A 15,611-nucleotide genomic window follows, 5' to 3' on the forward strand; every position below is an offset into this window, starting at 1 on the left:
GAATTGCGCCTGTGTTCTGCAGTGGTGTTAGCTGTAGCTGCTGCTTAGTTGCTCCTGCATTTGCTTCTGATGCACCCAGATGTTGGGAGCATTCCTTCATTATTAAGAGTAGAAAACAGGGAGCATGGGAAGGGAACCAGGGCGCAGGGTGGTCTGCAGGCTTCGCCCCACTGGGGACACACTGACCTGATCTGACGTGTAGGGCTTGAGGGGTGGGTGGCACCTTTCTCTGTCACAGTGACTTTCTGATTACACATATTGACTGTGGTCCTTGGGAGGTCTCTGCCAGCAACTATGGCCCACCACCTGTTTAGGTCTGCAGAGTTGGCCGAGACCATGTGGCCTCAAAACTTGAAAGATTGACTCTGCTGTAACCACTTGAGGAATTCATTCAGGTCCAAGAGAGCTTTATGTTTGGGATCATATTCTTCCTTGTCCTAAAACCAGTTCAAAGGCAGCTTTTAAAAACTTAACCTGGAGTAGGAAATAACTAACAGACAAGCCTTTGATGTTACTTGAGTTAGTTCAATGCTTGCTTATAGCTAAATAATACTCCTTTCACGTTAGAAATTACGTTGCATAGACATTTAAAAAAAAAAGATACTTAAATTCACTGGGGTTTTAAAAATATAAGTGGGATCATATTTTATATAGTACTTCAAACTTCATAGTACATACTTTTGTTCCAGAAATGTATTAGTCACCTAAATATTCTTGTACAAATGCTTTTTAAGTCGTCCCTTAATATTCACTGTGTGGCTAGAACATAATTAATGTAACCAATCCCCTAGGGCTGGCTGTTTAGGGTGTTTTCTGTTTGCCCTTGCTATAGGCCTGGTGAATACCCTTACAGCCAAATAGATATACATACACACCCCTGTATTTCCCTCAGTACAGAGGACTGAGGCTGGGCTTGCTGAGTTGGAGTCCAAGACTTTTGACATGTCAAATTGTCTTTCCGGGGTGGGATTTAAACATCTGGGGAAGACTACCAGGAGGCCTGGGCAGTGGAGAGTGTGCTTTGGGATCCCTCACCCCTCTGGTACCCCATATTTGGGTGCCCGTGTCATCTTCGTTTTGCTGCTTATCACTAAGCTGAGGGGAAGGCCTTGCAGATGTGGGGGAAGGCTCTGAGGAGGGGCTGCTCTTCATAGCTTGGTGGTCTCTGGGTACCTGCTGCGCAGACTTTAGCATGAATGGTGAGGGTGGGGATGGTGTGCACACAAGCTGGACGGTGTGTCTGTTCCTAGAGGGCGAGAATAGCTTCCAGGGCCCCCTTATGCTCCAGTTGTATGAACAAGGTAGGTTGTTGATACGTAACTGCGTAGGTGTTTCCTAAACTTTGTGACATCCTTATACCTGGTTAACTGCTTGATATTATTTTAATTTTTTCTTAACTGTTGTGTCCTTTCCTTTCTCTTATTTTAATCTCCGACTTCCTGTTTTTTGTTCAACAGCAGGATCAGGTATGTGATGGGGAAATTTGCTTGTGGTAGTGGTCTGCTGCTTCTTATGGTTATTTTGCTCATCTTTTTTGGATGGCATGGTCAGCTCTGCCAGCTATGAGGGATGACTGAGAAAGGCAGGATCTGTTAATGGGTTGCACGGGTGCTTCTGCATCTTAACCCAGTGATTCAGCACCTAAAGAGGGCCCAGGAAATGGCACCAGTAGAACCTTGCACTCTGGTCAAAATCAGCACACAGCCTGCCATGTGCAGGTCACCAGTTGATGATGGGGAACCGTGGGTGACCCTGGTGATGGCCTCCTTTGTAGGCCTGATTGCCATTGGGAGCCCTTGTCTTTTATGACCTGAGAGAACATTCTGGTTTTCATAATCCCAGAAATGCTTTTGCTGCATGAACAAACCATTTGCAAACAGTGAGCAGACTGTTCAATCCAGAGAGTTGGAAACAATCTCTTGATTGTGGCTTTTGCCCTTCTGGGTGATGGGGTCCTGCAGCCACATCAGATGGCTTGAGAGCCACGGTAATGGCGGAACAGGGGAACAAGCCCAGACCCTACTGGCAGAGCCAGTGCCCCTTGGGGACTGTACTGAGCATTGCCTTACCCTTCTGAGCCCTGGCATTTATTTCTGGAAATAGAGTTAAAGACTTTTCAATTGTATTTTGAAGTCTACAGGGACAGAACTTTGGCTGAAATACCTGAATTTGGATCTAGGCTTCCTCAGGGAGTTAGAACAAAATTGATCTAAGGCTATAAACAACCACACACCTCTTCAGTCTTTGTCTTTTTCTAAAATGTGTGTTGTGTGTCGTCAGCCCCATTCTGATGTTACCCTCTATTTTTAAATTGTGCCAAAGACAGGATTCTTGGGATAGACTGCATTTAAACTCCTAGCCTTGTTTAATTCTAGTGCCTTCTTGATCTTAAAACAAGATGAGCCTCTGCCATGGCCTAGCCTCTTCTTCTTCCCTTACCAGGTCTCATTTTTTAGTAGTCCTATTCACGCTGCTTGGTGGTGGGAGGCAAATGCCACCAGGCCAGAGCCAGGCCATCTGGTCCACCAAGTGTACAGAATAGGTATACTTCCTCGCTCCTGTTGTCCAAATGAGCTGCTTCTCCGTGGTTTGGTGTCTAGATGGGCAAGGGGCGCAATCTGAAAGGCCTTGTTACTTGAAATAACTCATCAGTTTGGGGCATTGGGTTTTCGTGTGTACCGTGTTTGCATAATTGTGAACACAGACTTTGGCTTTCTAAAGCTAGCGTTTCTCCTTAGTGCAGCATTTTAAATGGTCCTGCCAGTGAAAGACCCTGTGTGGTTTTATTTCTAATCCATTTGGCTTTCTGTTTATAATTCCTCCCCTAGAAACAGCATATGGTTTACTTCCAGAGTGAACCAGACCACCTGAAAAACAGGCTCTGGAGCAGGCCAGGTGTCCTTGGAGAGGTTTGGTGCCTGTTCAGGTGCCAGGCAGAGCGCTGGTCCCTGCTTTCCTTTCAGAGCTGTGTGTAGTGGTACATCTGCTCTGTAGTAGCGCACAGGTCCTTCAGATTCCACAGGGAGCCTTTGCCTGTCTCAGGGCAGTCAGTTTTGACACTGGGATCAAGGTGTCCCCCCAGCACCTGTATGTACAGAGTGGGACCAGGCAGTGGAGGCCAAGGGCTGCATCTGACTGTTTTTTCTCTCTTCAGCAACCCAAGGACATTTGTGCGTTGGCTGGGTTCTGTGATGAGGTGAAGAAGATGCCCATGCAGACTCTGATCCCTGCCAAAGTGGCCTCGGGGAATGTCATCCCTGCCCTGGAACTGGTGGAGCCGATTAAGGTACCTGATGTCATTGTTGTGAATTTGCTGTGTCAGATCTTTTGAGGCGCACACTCTGGGTTCCCCACTCAGCTCCTAAAGGCACTTGAGTTTGAGACCATTGTTTGGTGGGATCCCATGTTTACTAATGGAGTTTTCTTCTCCCAGCACTTTGTTTCCTTGGTTAGAAATGTCAGTGCTCAAAGGATCCAGCTTGCACTTTGTAGTCTATTCAGAATCTTCCTTGTGTCTGGCTCCAGCTTAACCTTTCCCCACTGCGCATTCCCTGCATTTGTAGCCATGGCATAAACTTGAAGCCTCTGTGGGTACGCAACCTGTGTGCACACCGATGATTGTTTTGTATCCCAGCTGGCTTGATTTGGTCAATATGCTCCTTCCAGTGCATAGTCAACACTTCTTATTGGTCAGACAGTGTTTTAGGCCTAAGGCAGTTCGCCTGCAGTGGTGAACAAAATCTTTGTATTCATGGGGCTTTCAGTCTTGTTCTTAAGGGTGATGTCTTATGACATGACACACACGCATGTACTACTAGCTCCACACAGGAAGGGTCAGACGCTGCTCTCTGCCATCCCCTCCATCTCCAGTGGAAATGCTTGTTAGCCCAGCCTACCCTGCTGACTGAATGAAGGGGCAGTACAAATGGAGCTCTTGTATAGCTTGTGCTGTAGCTACACCATGGCCATTACATGCGGCTGTCGGCATTATGGTGGACACCAGATATGTACTATTTACAGAAAGTTCTTTTCAGTGGGGATCACCTTAGTAGATGTAGGCTCTAGAGAAGCAGTCTGAGGTGCTGAGACTTCAAACTGCAGAGCAGACCTGACTTGTGTTTAAACATGTAGACAGGTAGCGAATTTCCAGTTCACTCCCTCATCCACCTCCCTAAAATTAATACTGAATGGTGATGTAAACAGCACCTGGGCATTTTTTGTTTTGAGTCAGGGGACTCTTTCACTGCTCCCATCTCCTGAAGTATGAATTTCTGGAGGGAGTGTGGTAGTATAGATTTGGGGAAACGAAAGGGTCTCCCCCTGTAAAAACAAAACAAAAATGGACTTGAGCTTTCTTGGAGAGGAAGCGGTCTTCCATGTGCTATGAAGCTGCCTGGCCTCCTTAGAGGAGCTGGACAGGGCCCCACATTAAAGTGTTCATCTACCTCTTTAACAGAACGACCTGGTCCAGTCAAAGTCAGATGTTAAGTGTGAGATGTGTGAGTACTTGGTGAAGGAGGTGGTCAAGCAGATCGACAACAATAAGACTGAGGTATGTGGCTTTTGGGGAATGCTGCCCTCCTCAGAGCGGGGGCTCTCCTGTCCCATGAACCCAAAACCAGCTCAAGTGGGCTCGGCCCTTAGTGATGTGGGACATGCACCTGGACCCCGAATTGCCATGTCTTTCTTTATAAGGCATTTTGTACCAGTGGAGCTCCCTGGTTGGGGGTGGTCACACACCTTGCTTTGTAGTCCTTGTCTTTTAGGGGAGAAACACCATCTTGCTGACTGGCAACTGGACTCTTCTCACCCCTGTCCAGCCTCCTGTCTTCTCATGGGATTCTCTTGTGTTTCAGGAAGAGCTCCTTAACACTTTGCATAAACTGTGCTCAAAATTGCCCATATCCGTATCTGAGGAGTGCCAGGAGGTGGTAGACACTTACGGCACGTCTATCCTGAAGATGCTGGAGACAGAGGCTACGGTGGTTTGTAGCCTTCTCCATGTCTGCCCCTCCCGGGAGCTGCCCCCACTGACTGGTGAGCCCAGGGCCAGATGGGGGTGGCAGGCACCTTTTGGATTTGGAAGGGTGCTAAGCGGGTGCTTGCTGTCTCATTGTAGCACGAGTGACCCAAAAGAAGAAGAATGGTGGCTTCTGTGAGGTGTGTAAGAAGCTGGTAGGCTATTTGGAGCACAACCTAGAAAAAAACAGCACAAAACAGCAGATCCTGGATGCTCTGGAGAAAGGCTGCAGCTTCCTTCCTGACCCGTACCAGAAGCAGGTAGGCCTCTGGGCCAGTGTCAGAACCCTCTTGGCCACAGCACAGGCTGCTTGTGTTGTACCCTCAGTTGACATGTTGAGGGAAAGTCAGTTATTTCTGCCTCCCGGCCTTAGAACTGAGTGGAGTCACTGGGGGAGATAAACTGATTTGGAGGTGTTGGGGAGAGTGGCCACTGCATGAGGCTCATATCCAGTGGCGCCACCCCCCCCCCCCCAACCCTTTTTCTTAACAGTGTGATCAGTTTGTGGCCGAGTACGAGCCTGTGCTGATCGAAGTCCTGGTGGAGGTGATGGACCCGTCTTACGTGTGCCTGGTAAGCTATGTCTGGTAGATTTTTGGGTGGTGGGTCCTGGAACAGTCTCTCAGACTTTTTTTTTGGCTTTGGGGAAAAGTTAATACATTGAGCCCATCTAATGCCCTCACCCAACCCTTTTCACCAAATAGGTAATTGGAGCCTGTCCCACCGCTCAAAGGCCTCTCTTGGGAACTGAGAAGTGTGTCTGGGGTCCAAGCTACTGGTGCCAGAACATGGAGTCAGCCACCCAGTGCAATGTGAGTAGCTCACCGCGCACGGAGACTCCTGCCTTAACAGGTGCCTCAAGTGGTCTGCTTGCTCCACTACGTCGGGGGAGACCTGAGAGACAATTGGGTCTACTTGTGGAATCTTGAAGGCTGTTCTCGTTTCATTTCCCTTACAGGGTCAGTTTTGAATAAGGTCACCCAGGGCTTGCACAAGATGCCTCAGCCCAGTTCTTGCTCAAGCTCAAGTTCTTTTGCCCTGGCTGGGCCCCAGCCAGAATCCTCACCCCATGCGTAATATGGCACTATTCTGACTGGGTATTCACTGTTGGGTGACCCTTTTTGCTTTCCTGGAAGGATTTGGGAATGTTCCTGAGTACAACCTTTTCTTCCTCATGACCAGCAGGGCCTGTTGGTACTGGGGAGGGTCACTGAGGAGTAGTAAAGCACCCACACCACTGGGTGATAAAATTGGTTCCTCCTCCCAGCTGGGGAAATTCTCAAGCCCAAGTTGGTGTGTAAAGAAATTTTTTGCCATATGAGGCTTAATTGCTGGGGTTCTGGGCCCTACATGAATGGGTGCTTACCTGTAAGCTACTAAAAAAGGCTTTGCAGCTGCTGCTCTGAACTCTCACTGAGTCCCCCAAACTGATGGCCACCTGCTGTCCTGTTTTTAATCAGGTTGGGTCTTCAGCTTCTAGTGCCATCAAGATAAATGGATCCCATTTTGGGTGATATCTGATGACTAAGCCTGGTTTTTCTCTCTCTTGCCAGGCTGTCGAGCATTGCAAACGTCATGTGTGGAACTAGAAGGAATGTTCCATCTGGGAGAACCTCCAGCACCTTTTCCTACTTGTGTGTCTAAGGGAACAGTCACACAGATCCATTGACTGTTAAAAACTAGGACCCCCTTACCTTCATTCTCAGCTCCCTTATTGTAGCATTGCCGTCAGTGTGGGCACCTGACCTGCCACTGACATAGCTGCTTCAGTGTCCCCTTTTCTCTCTGCTAGCTGGATGGCGACATACTGAGGTCTTTCAGCCTGCTCTAGCATGGTGGCTACCTGGAGAGTGGGCTCCGGTTGTTGGCACGAGCCAGAGCTTCTTGACAGAAAGTTTCCATTTTTGCTGGGGCCTGAGGCCTCTGCTAAGGAGAGCCCTTGGCGTGGTGGTCGCTATACAAAGAAGCAAAACAAAGGTGGTTTTATATACAAGACCAGAAACTCAAAGTGGAGTTTTAAACAATATAGTTCCCATTGTAATAGAGGTCTTGGAAGCGGCTGCTCAGCAGACCGGGGCAGGCTTAGCACTGTGGTCCTGGGCCTGCTCTTTCCTGCCTCTTCCCTTGGTGATGCCTTGTTTGGGGTTCTGCGGGAGGGGGAAGCTACCGGATTGTAACCTGCTAGCTGTGTGTGGAGGCCCTGGCTTTGTGTGTTCGTATGTAGACAGTGGTGACCACCTAGTGCTTGCTCTTGTGGCTCTGCTTTGTGCTCCTGCCCACTGTCGCTCCGCCCCTCTGTAGATGCGCTTTTGCCTTTCAAAGTGCGGGTGAAGCTCCTGAGCCTCTGGCTTCCTGGTGGAGGGTCCACTGTCAGGGGCCCTGGCTGCTGCGTCTCTTCTGGTTGCCAGGAGACAGCAAACAAAGCCAGTAAGATGTGCAGTTGCTATCAAATGGACTTAATTTTGTTTTGTGATTTCACAATAAAGTTGTGTTAACCAGACCTGTGCCTTTGTAGTTACCTCAAACAGAAGGATTTGTTTTCTGATGAGCTTCAAGGCCGTGGATCCTAAGTGCCCAGACGTTCCATGGCTACAAGAAAGTGGGTAAATAACCCACCTGGTTCTGCCTAAGGGAGCCAGGGCCAGCAGGGTGGCGCCAGCTCTGCCCTCCCACGCCACCCCCCTACCCCAGCCACACGAGTAGTTTACCAGAGCCAGAGTGTGTGCCGGTTCCTTGTGAATTAGCTTTTCTTTTTAAAATTTCAGACCATTCCAGAAACATTTGGTGAGTACCGGGTAGACAAAACCAAGGGGAAAGCATTGTGGGAACAGCTTAATTTAAAAAAAAAAAAAAGGAACGTACACCAACACTCTACATTCCAAACCCAAGGGTACATCGGTCATTTCTCTGGAGGAGCTGGGCACATTTGGGGAGCCAGTGAAATGGAGAAAATGCTGTTTGCTGACATTGACCATGTTCATGTGGGGAGGTAGGGATCACTCGCTGCCCTACCTGGATGTCCAGCCAGGGTGGTGGCAGAAACGCAGTGGGACTCGAACTGAAGTCGTGTGGAGGCCAGGCAGGGTGCCGGCTCTTGGCACCTCTCCGATGGTGAGTTGGACTTCTGTGCTACTTAGGGGAAGGGTGGGGTTGGGAGGGGAAGAGGTCTTGCTTGGCCTCTTTCACCTCAGCCTGGCCTGAGCTGGTCCTCAGACTACGGTCCCAGGTGACCCTTCTTACCTTGTCCTTAGACACTTAACTTTTTTTTTTTTTTAAAAAAATAACAAATTTTATGAAGGTAGAGATCAGATGCTGAATGAGCGTCTGGCGAAGTGGATCTGTGCAGCTGATGTGGGCCTCAGGCCAGGCTAAGGTGTTGCAACCAAAGCTGTCCTGCGGCGGAGACCACACCCTGAGGCCCTGCCCCTGCCCCTGTTCTTGCCCTGGGAGGGGGCGGGGGACAGGCTCTCACTCGTCTTGAGGCTCCCATCTGGTCATAGCTCCGTGATCTCCAGCGGGCTCTCCATGATCACATCTCTGAGCTTGTGCAGGGGCGTGGATTTGGCGGATTCTGTGCGGGCGTTGCGCTCGAAGGCGCTGGCCTCTGCTGCAGTCAGTGTCTCCAGGGAGCGGCCCAGGGCCTTCTGGTCGTCCTCGGGTAAGCTGTTGAGGTCAGTGGCCAGCAGCGTGCCCGTGCTGCCGTGCACCACGTGGATCCCGTCCGGCCCCTTGAGCTCCGTCGGCAGCTTGTGGTGGAAGTGCAGGCTGCCCTGGCCTGGGCTGCGCTCCCCCGGCTCCTCCTCCAGCTCAGTCTGGATCAGCTGCAAGAAGCCAGGGCCATGCCCTAGGGGTTAGCAGGTGATAGCCCAGCTTGTTTCTTCCCTACGAGAATGTTTCTCATTTTGTGTATTCCCTGTGATGGAATCTGGACTTGTTACCAACTTGTCCTCAAGTTGGCAGGGTCCACTTTACTTATAACCAGGCAGTCAGTGCTGCAGGCAAAGCAGAGTCACAGGTGGATCTTGGGTGAACAGAGTTGGCAGTGTGGGCTCAGCTAGAAATCTGGGTTCTTAGGTAAAGTCTGACGTTTTAAAGGGTTGATACAATCACTGTAGACAAATTTGGGCTTCTTGAATCTGAGAAACACTACCCTACAGTCCACACCTTCTGGAAAACCCACAGCAGAGCCCAGAACGCAGTGTACCTTCTGGCAACCCTCCACCCATTGCTGTGACCCTGGCTGCTGAGCTTCAGAGACACTGAGGGCAGGGGCGACAGGAAAGTGAGGAAGAGGGAGCACCCCCAGGGCTGGGGCACAGCACACAGCTCCCTGGCCAACCCGGCTACCTCTGAGATGGAGGAGTGGCAGGAGGAGGCTTTTTGCACCATCCGTTGTGCAAAGAGCTTTTTGAGCCGCAGGTAATCCTCCAAGACCACTTTCAGCAGCGAACCCTGGTAGAGCGGAGAGGGTTAACCCCTCACCTAGGACCCCCCATCCTTCCTCCCCTGGGCAGTGATGGAAGGTAACTGGGACATAGGACACACAGGCTTCCGATCTTGAAGGATCGGGGCAGAGCCTGTTGGCAGTGGCAAGCCAGAGTCTCAGAGGAGCCCAGCCTGGAGGTCACCATAGTTCCTATGCCCAGGCCCCTCTTTCTGCTGTAGTGAGTGGTCTTGCCACAGTGGAGGGCAGGTCTAGCTGTCCTGGCGGAGAAAGCTGTTTTCCAGGACCCTCCCTTCTTGCATCCTTTGGAGTGGGGTACAAGATCAGAGGGGTGTGTGTGTTGGAATCCTCCAGGTAGGGCTCACCTTGATGGGTCCTTCCCGAATGATTTGGCCCAGCTTGGCAATATTGTCGTACTCCTGGATGGCCGCCCGCAAGTACCGGTCATCATCAGGCTTGACTGCTGCTGGCTCACGCCCAAAAGTTCCCTGGAAAGAGGGGGCATTAATTGGACAGAGGTAGACAACAGGTGCACACACAGGTAGGGGTCATTTTCTGGAGAATGCAGCTCTGCGGCTAACAGTGGTGAAGACCCGACCCACCCCACCCTCCTAACCATGTGACTGTCCACTCCCTGCCCCAGGCTCACGTGGGTTCGGGTGGGGCTGTTCCACAGGTCGGCAATCTCACTCAGGTTCTCCGGCAGGTCGTCCTCGTGCTCTGCCTGGGCTGCCAGCTCCAGGTTCCGGCAGAAAGGGTCCAGCCACACGGGGTTGGCACTGTGGGTGGGAATGGGGTAGAGTAAGGCAGGATGGCTTGAATGGTGGATAACTCTTCCTGCTCATTTCTCTGGCAATCATATCGCTGGGGATCCAAGACCATGAGAATCTGGCCTCTTGGCCATGGCGCCCGTGGGTGCTCCCGCCTCCCTTAGGGTCGTGTTAGAACCAGGACATGTCAATCCAGGTCAGCTTTGGGGTAGAAACCTTACTCTGTACTCTGTATCTAAGGTCCAGAGTCTTATGTCCCCATCAGGTGTGAACCCTGCTCAGGGCAGTTTCAGACCAGCCCACCAGGGGGCGCTCACACCCCAAGTTTCAGGCAGATTTCTCCCTCAGCATTGGAAAGGACCTCCTCTCTGCAGTCCTTGGCAGGCCAGACTCCACTCACCCATCAAAGGAATACTTATTGGTGTTGGGCATGTCCATGATGTCGATGAAACCTCGATTCCCTGCGGGGAGAAGGGTTGGCATGTGGAGGGCAGGGGTTTACTTTGCTGCAGTTGGGGAGTCAGCCCACAGCCCCAGCCAACCTTGTGAAGCTTGGGCAGGCCTTTTAGGCCCCCAGACCTCACCGCCCCCACCCCCCCACCTTCCAGAATCAACACTGCTCTTGCTTACCTGCCGAGCCAGCCACAATGGCTTTGAGCTTCCTCTTGTGTCTGGAGAGAAGAGAGGGGCTGGTGAGGGAGGCTGGGACCGGGCTGGCACCTCAGGACCCACAGGCCCTGCTTGCCACTGTGTCTGTCCCAGCAACAGGATGGTTGGCTTATCTCAGGGTAGGGTGGGTAGAGGTCACTCACACAGTCCTGTAGTACCAGTTCATGAGGATGAAGAGCATGGCGGCCAGGAAGAGGAGAATGGCCAAGACAATGATCGCCATCTGGGGGAGCAGGGTCGGGCATGAGCAGGCATGGTGCCTGGGGCAGGAAGGGGGCTGCAGGAGGGGGTGCCACCAGGGGTACCTGCAGGGCAGACATGTCATCGGGCAGCCGGACAGAGATGGCAGGCTGCACGTCCAGGACATTGTAGTTCCGGAAAAGATTCCGCAGCTGTTCCTTGTTCTCGTCGATCATCTGGATCACCCTGGCGAGGGGAGGAGCAGGGCCAGAGCTCCCGTCCTCAGCCATTCTAAGAGCGCACTCCGCTCAGGACAGTGCCCAATTCCTGCCTCAGCCCCCTAAATTTTGCCCCCACAACAAACCTTGAAGTCTACCTAGCTGGGGGAGCACATATAGGGCTCATCATTCCCTTCATACAGGATCCCATCTGATGCTTGCAGTGTAATAGTCCCACGCTCCAGACAGGAGAGTAAGGCTCAGAGGTTGGAACTCTGCTCCTGCCCCCATCTGTTCTCCCTGGAGGATGCGCCACCCTGATGGTGTTGTCTATGCCTCCATTGGTGGGTGCCCTCCCAGACACTGGGGCAGGGAGGCAGAGAACACAGTCTCAGTATAGGCCTCCACATACCGGTCCACATCCAGGATGCGGTTGGTATCGCGGTTCACCACGTGGATGAGCAGCTCCGTCTGTGCGAAGTTCACCCGACCCTTCTTGTCCACATGGAACTGGGAGAGAAGGGGCATCATGAGGAGTGGACAGGAGCAAGGGCAGGCCTTTTCTAGAAGCCCCTCCTGCCCTCCCCTCCTAGGAAAATCACTACCAAATGCTCACTGCTTCATCAGCCCCGAACCTGCAACTATTGTTATCCCACTTTACAGAGAAGGAAACGAAGGCCAGGAGACCTAGAAGGTCTTCTCCAGCCACGGCAGCTAGGATGCCTGAGGGCAGGTAGGCCTGCTCCCGCTGCAGTGCCTGCCCCGTCTCCCTTCTCCCGCCATCGTCCCTCACCACAGGGCGGGTTACGTAGGGCACCTGCACATCATCGGTGTTGACGATGGCACCAGTGATGTTAGACAGCAGGCGGATGAACTCCTCCTCGAAGCCACGCACGCGGTCAGGAATCTCATTAATGACGATCTTGACGCGCTGGTCGTCCCTCAGGATATAGATGCCGATGATGGCCGTGTCGTTGTGGCCTGCTAGGTCCCGGGCCACAATGTCCACCACAAAGTAGCCAGGGCTGTAGGCCATGAAGAGGTCAAAGGTGCGCAGGATGCCGTCCACACTCCCTGCAGGAAGAGCCCCCAGGCAGGGTGCTCAGGGGCCGCCTAGCGCCTCAGATGCCGCGGGTGGGCGCAGTGAGCACGCGTGCCCACGACACATGCAGCGTGTGGGCCTCAGCTCAGCTGAGTACTGGCACGAGTGTGCAGCCTGTGCTGCCAGAACTTGCAATTTCTAGTGAAATCTGGTTTTTGGTTGTGTGAATGGTGAAGGATGCAAGGATGGACGGATGGATAAATGGGTGGGTGAGGAAGAAAGCAAGCAGGTGTAGAGGTGAGTAATTAGAGACTAGATGACAGACGACAGATAAAGGATTCACAACTGACGGCTGCCTGATGGACGGAAGGGCAGGAGCGCAGGAAGGCTGGTGTGGCTGGCTGGCTACCCACACCCTGTGGTGCCCACACAGACCCCATTTCCTTAATGCAACAGCCCATACGGCGACACAAGTGTTGGCTGGAAGCCTGTCTGTATCCAGGTCCCTACCCATGGTGAAGACCTGACCCACATCCTCAGAGTCGTTGGCAAGGGCGCGGAAGTAATGGATGGCCAGGATGCTGTAGAAGACGAGACTGTTGTTGCCAATGTCTGCATCCAAGGCCAGCACCTGGATCAGCTCTGAGCCCATCTTGGCATCGGTGGCCACTCCTGCAGGGAACAGACAGGCAGGTGTGAATGGCACATCAGGGGCCATGCACACCCCCCGCCCTGGCTCTGGCTTCTGCACCTGCAGTGTACTCAGCCTTGGTGAAGCGAGGCGGCTGGTCGTTGATGTCCTCTAGCACCACGCGCACCTCCTGCAGCGTGAGGTCAGTGACCAAGTCGAGGACAGAGGCGGGCCCACGGGGAGGCGTCCAGCTACGATTGCTTGAGGCCTTGACGATGAAGGAGAAGACAGCCTCGCGCTCTCGGTCCAGGTCCCGCATCACCAGCAGACGCCCATCTGGCTGCAGACGAAAGTTCTTCTCTTCGTTGCCAGCTTGGGGGGAGGGGGCGGGGGGACATGACACAGAGTGAGGGCAGTGCTGGGGCAGGCACAGCTGGCTCACGCCCAGCCCAGAGTAGGTAGAGCAGTAGCCCCATCAGGACCCACCTGCAATGAAGTAGTACACGATGGCATTGGGGCCCTCGTCAGCATCCACGGCGCCGGTCACGTTCCCCACAAGGGTGCCTCTTGGGGAGTGCTCAGGCACTGTCAGCAGCTGGTACTGGGGGGTGCCTTTCTGCAGGGGAGAGGGGGTGTCATAACGTGCAGCCAAAGCAAGGTCCCGGCTTCCAGTTCTATGACAGCACGTTAGGCGGTACCTTGGCTCCTGGGCTGCCGAGGGGGTTTATTGCCCAGGCATTCTGGGGGGAGCAGAACTGTTAAAATCTCAAGGGAACAAGGGCTGGGCCTGGGACACCCCAGCTTTGCCATCAGGCAGTGTTGCCCAGTGACATCCTCACGGGTAGAGCTGGGCCTGGTGTGCTGTCTTAGGTGTCCCTGCACCTGAGTGGGGTGAAGGAGGGGGGCCACGCATGCAGGAATGTGTGTGTACGCGTGCGTGCACACACACGTACACACACACGCATACACAGTCTCCAGTGAACATCATGTCCCGTGTGTACACAAGAAAATACACAAGAATATAACAGATGAGCTCAGCCCAAGCTCCACAAGGCAGAACTGATTTTCGGAGAGACCGTGCATTGTGCATACAAATTTGAGCATGTTGGCTCCTTAGGTCAAGTGTTTTTTTTGGTTTTGTTTTGGATAGTGCCTTGGAATCGTGCTGCTCGGGAAGTAGCTGAGATACACGCAGTTTTCAGGAGCAGCCATTCACGGCACAGAGTGTGATGGCAGGGGGGAGTCCCTGTGGGCCTGTTGGGCCCAGGGGATGGGTGAGCTCACTGGCGGCCTCACGAAGAGGGGTTCGTTATCGTCGATGTCCTCCAATGCCACCTGCAGCGGCTGCATGGTCTCGTATGGCACCGGCTGGCCTAGGTCGCTGGCCACCAGGATGAGCTGGGGGCAGAGGAATGTAGTCAGTGGCGGGATGTCCCCGGTCATCACCGTCCACGCTGGGCGCGTGGCGTTGTGGCCCCAGGAAAGCCCCTCCCTCGGCCCCGCCTTACGCTGTACACGGCCTGCGTCTCGCGATCCAGGCGCTGTGCAGTCTGGATGAGGCCACTGATAGCATCGATGGTGAAATACTCCCAGTCTCGGTTGCCGGCCGTCTTCAGGAAGCTGTAGCGCACGGCCCCGTTGAGGCCCTCGTCCCTGTCTGTGGCGTAGACCTCGTACACGTTGGAGCGCAGTGGGATCTCCTAGAGGTGTGATGGGGAGGGCGGCTCCTGGGCCATCTGGGAGAGTCCCGTGGACTGTCGTCCCTCCTCCTGCCTGCACAAGGCCTCGCCACCACGCCGCCCCCCACCACTGTGAGAACTTGTCTGTTTGGCTGGCTTCCCTGCAGTCAGACGGCCTCTGCCAGAGCACCCCTCACCCACCCCGCCCCAGCCTAAGCTGTGAGGGCACAATGAGGGGCCCGCCTCTCGGGGTGCCCAGCCTTCAGGAACTGTTCCCATCCGTCCGTCCGTTCCACTGGCGCTGAGATTTAGAAGACTGACCAGAATCTAAAAGTCAAGGCCGAAGGCAGCCCTGGCTCTCTGGTCTGTCATGCTATCTGCTGCTCCATCACAGCTCTAGTAGCCAGACAACAGCGTCCGCCCAGTGGGGAGCCTGCAATCGGGAGATAAGCAGGAAAGATGCCTTGGCGGATGGAGACCAGACACGTGGGTTCACGTCTGTGACCTGGACATGCCACTTCACCTGCGCAACAGGCTCCTGCATTCAAGTTTAAGATCTTTAAAAAGTGAACTGAGGCCCTCCCTGGTGGCACAGTGGGTTAAAGCACAGCACTAAGAAGCTAAAGCCACTTGCGCATGAGTTCCATCCCAGGCCAGGAGGTGACCCACAGGCGTGGCAGACCTCTCCTGACCTGCCTGCTGCTCCCCTCAACAGTGTACTTCATCAGTCGGCCTGTTCTGCTCCCCACTATGTTTCAGGTGAATCCTCTTACCGTTCCTGCACCTCTGACCTGTACCCCTGTTTGTATGCATAAATAAAATCTTAAAAAAAAAAAAAAGTAACTGAACATTCTATGAAGCCAACGTCACACTACTACCAAAACCTAACAAAGAAAACACACAAAAAGAAAACTTCAGACCAATCTCCCTAATGAACACCGATGCAAAAATCCTCAAC

The 15,611-nt window shown here is 53.1% G+C and overlaps 2 protein-coding genes across 3 annotated transcripts in view; one reads left to right on the forward strand and one right to left on the reverse strand.

Moving 5' to 3' along the window:
• The window catches only part of PSAP (prosaposin), a 29,069-nt gene extending 21,549 nt beyond the window's left edge, over positions 1-7,520 (forward strand). The window contains exons 8-15 of one of the 2 annotated variants that reach the window (XM_012723726.1): positions 1,458-1,466; positions 3,155-3,286; positions 4,457-4,552; positions 4,857-5,037; positions 5,120-5,280; positions 5,513-5,593; positions 5,725-5,832; positions 6,574-7,520. In XM_012723726.1, the coding sequence (XP_012579180.1) occupies positions 1,458-1,466; positions 3,155-3,286; positions 4,457-4,552; positions 4,857-5,037; positions 5,120-5,280; positions 5,513-5,593; positions 5,725-5,832; positions 6,574-6,609 (804 nt within the window). In that variant the 3' untranslated portion in view covers positions 6,610-7,520. The remainder of the gene's footprint in view (positions 1-1,457; positions 1,467-3,154; positions 3,287-4,456; positions 4,553-4,856; positions 5,038-5,119; positions 5,281-5,512; positions 5,594-5,724; positions 5,833-6,573) is intronic. The other variant, XM_012723727.1, reaches the window with a different exon arrangement.
• Positions 7,521-7,874: 354 nt separating this feature from the next.
• The window catches only part of CDH23 (cadherin-related 23), a 330,906-nt gene continuing 323,169 nt past the window's right edge, over positions 7,875-15,611 (reverse strand). Inside the window, exons 53-67 of the mRNA XM_004681069.2 lie at positions 14,483-14,674; positions 14,259-14,372; positions 13,461-13,590; positions 13,095-13,346; positions 12,854-13,015; positions 12,119-12,375; positions 11,714-11,811; positions 11,209-11,329; positions 11,047-11,126; positions 10,865-10,905; positions 10,635-10,695; positions 10,114-10,243; positions 9,830-9,952; positions 9,368-9,472; positions 7,875-8,841 (exon numbers count right to left, since the gene is read on the reverse strand). Of these exons, the coding sequence (XP_004681126.1) occupies positions 8,515-8,841; positions 9,368-9,472; positions 9,830-9,952; positions 10,114-10,243; positions 10,635-10,695; positions 10,865-10,905; positions 11,047-11,126; positions 11,209-11,329; positions 11,714-11,811; positions 12,119-12,375; positions 12,854-13,015; positions 13,095-13,346; positions 13,461-13,590; positions 14,259-14,372; positions 14,483-14,674 (2,193 nt within the window). The 3' untranslated portion in view covers positions 7,875-8,514. The remainder of the gene's footprint in view (positions 8,842-9,367; positions 9,473-9,829; positions 9,953-10,113; positions 10,244-10,634; positions 10,696-10,864; positions 10,906-11,046; positions 11,127-11,208; positions 11,330-11,713; positions 11,812-12,118; positions 12,376-12,853; positions 13,016-13,094; positions 13,347-13,460; positions 13,591-14,258; positions 14,373-14,482; positions 14,675-15,611) is intronic.

Source organism: Condylura cristata, unplaced genomic scaffold, assembly GCF_000260355.1.
Source record: "Condylura cristata isolate star-nosed mole 26May11 unplaced genomic scaffold, ConCri1.0 scaffold00011, whole genome shotgun sequence".
NCBI lineage: Eukaryota > Metazoa > Chordata > Mammalia > Eulipotyphla > Talpidae > Condylura > Condylura cristata.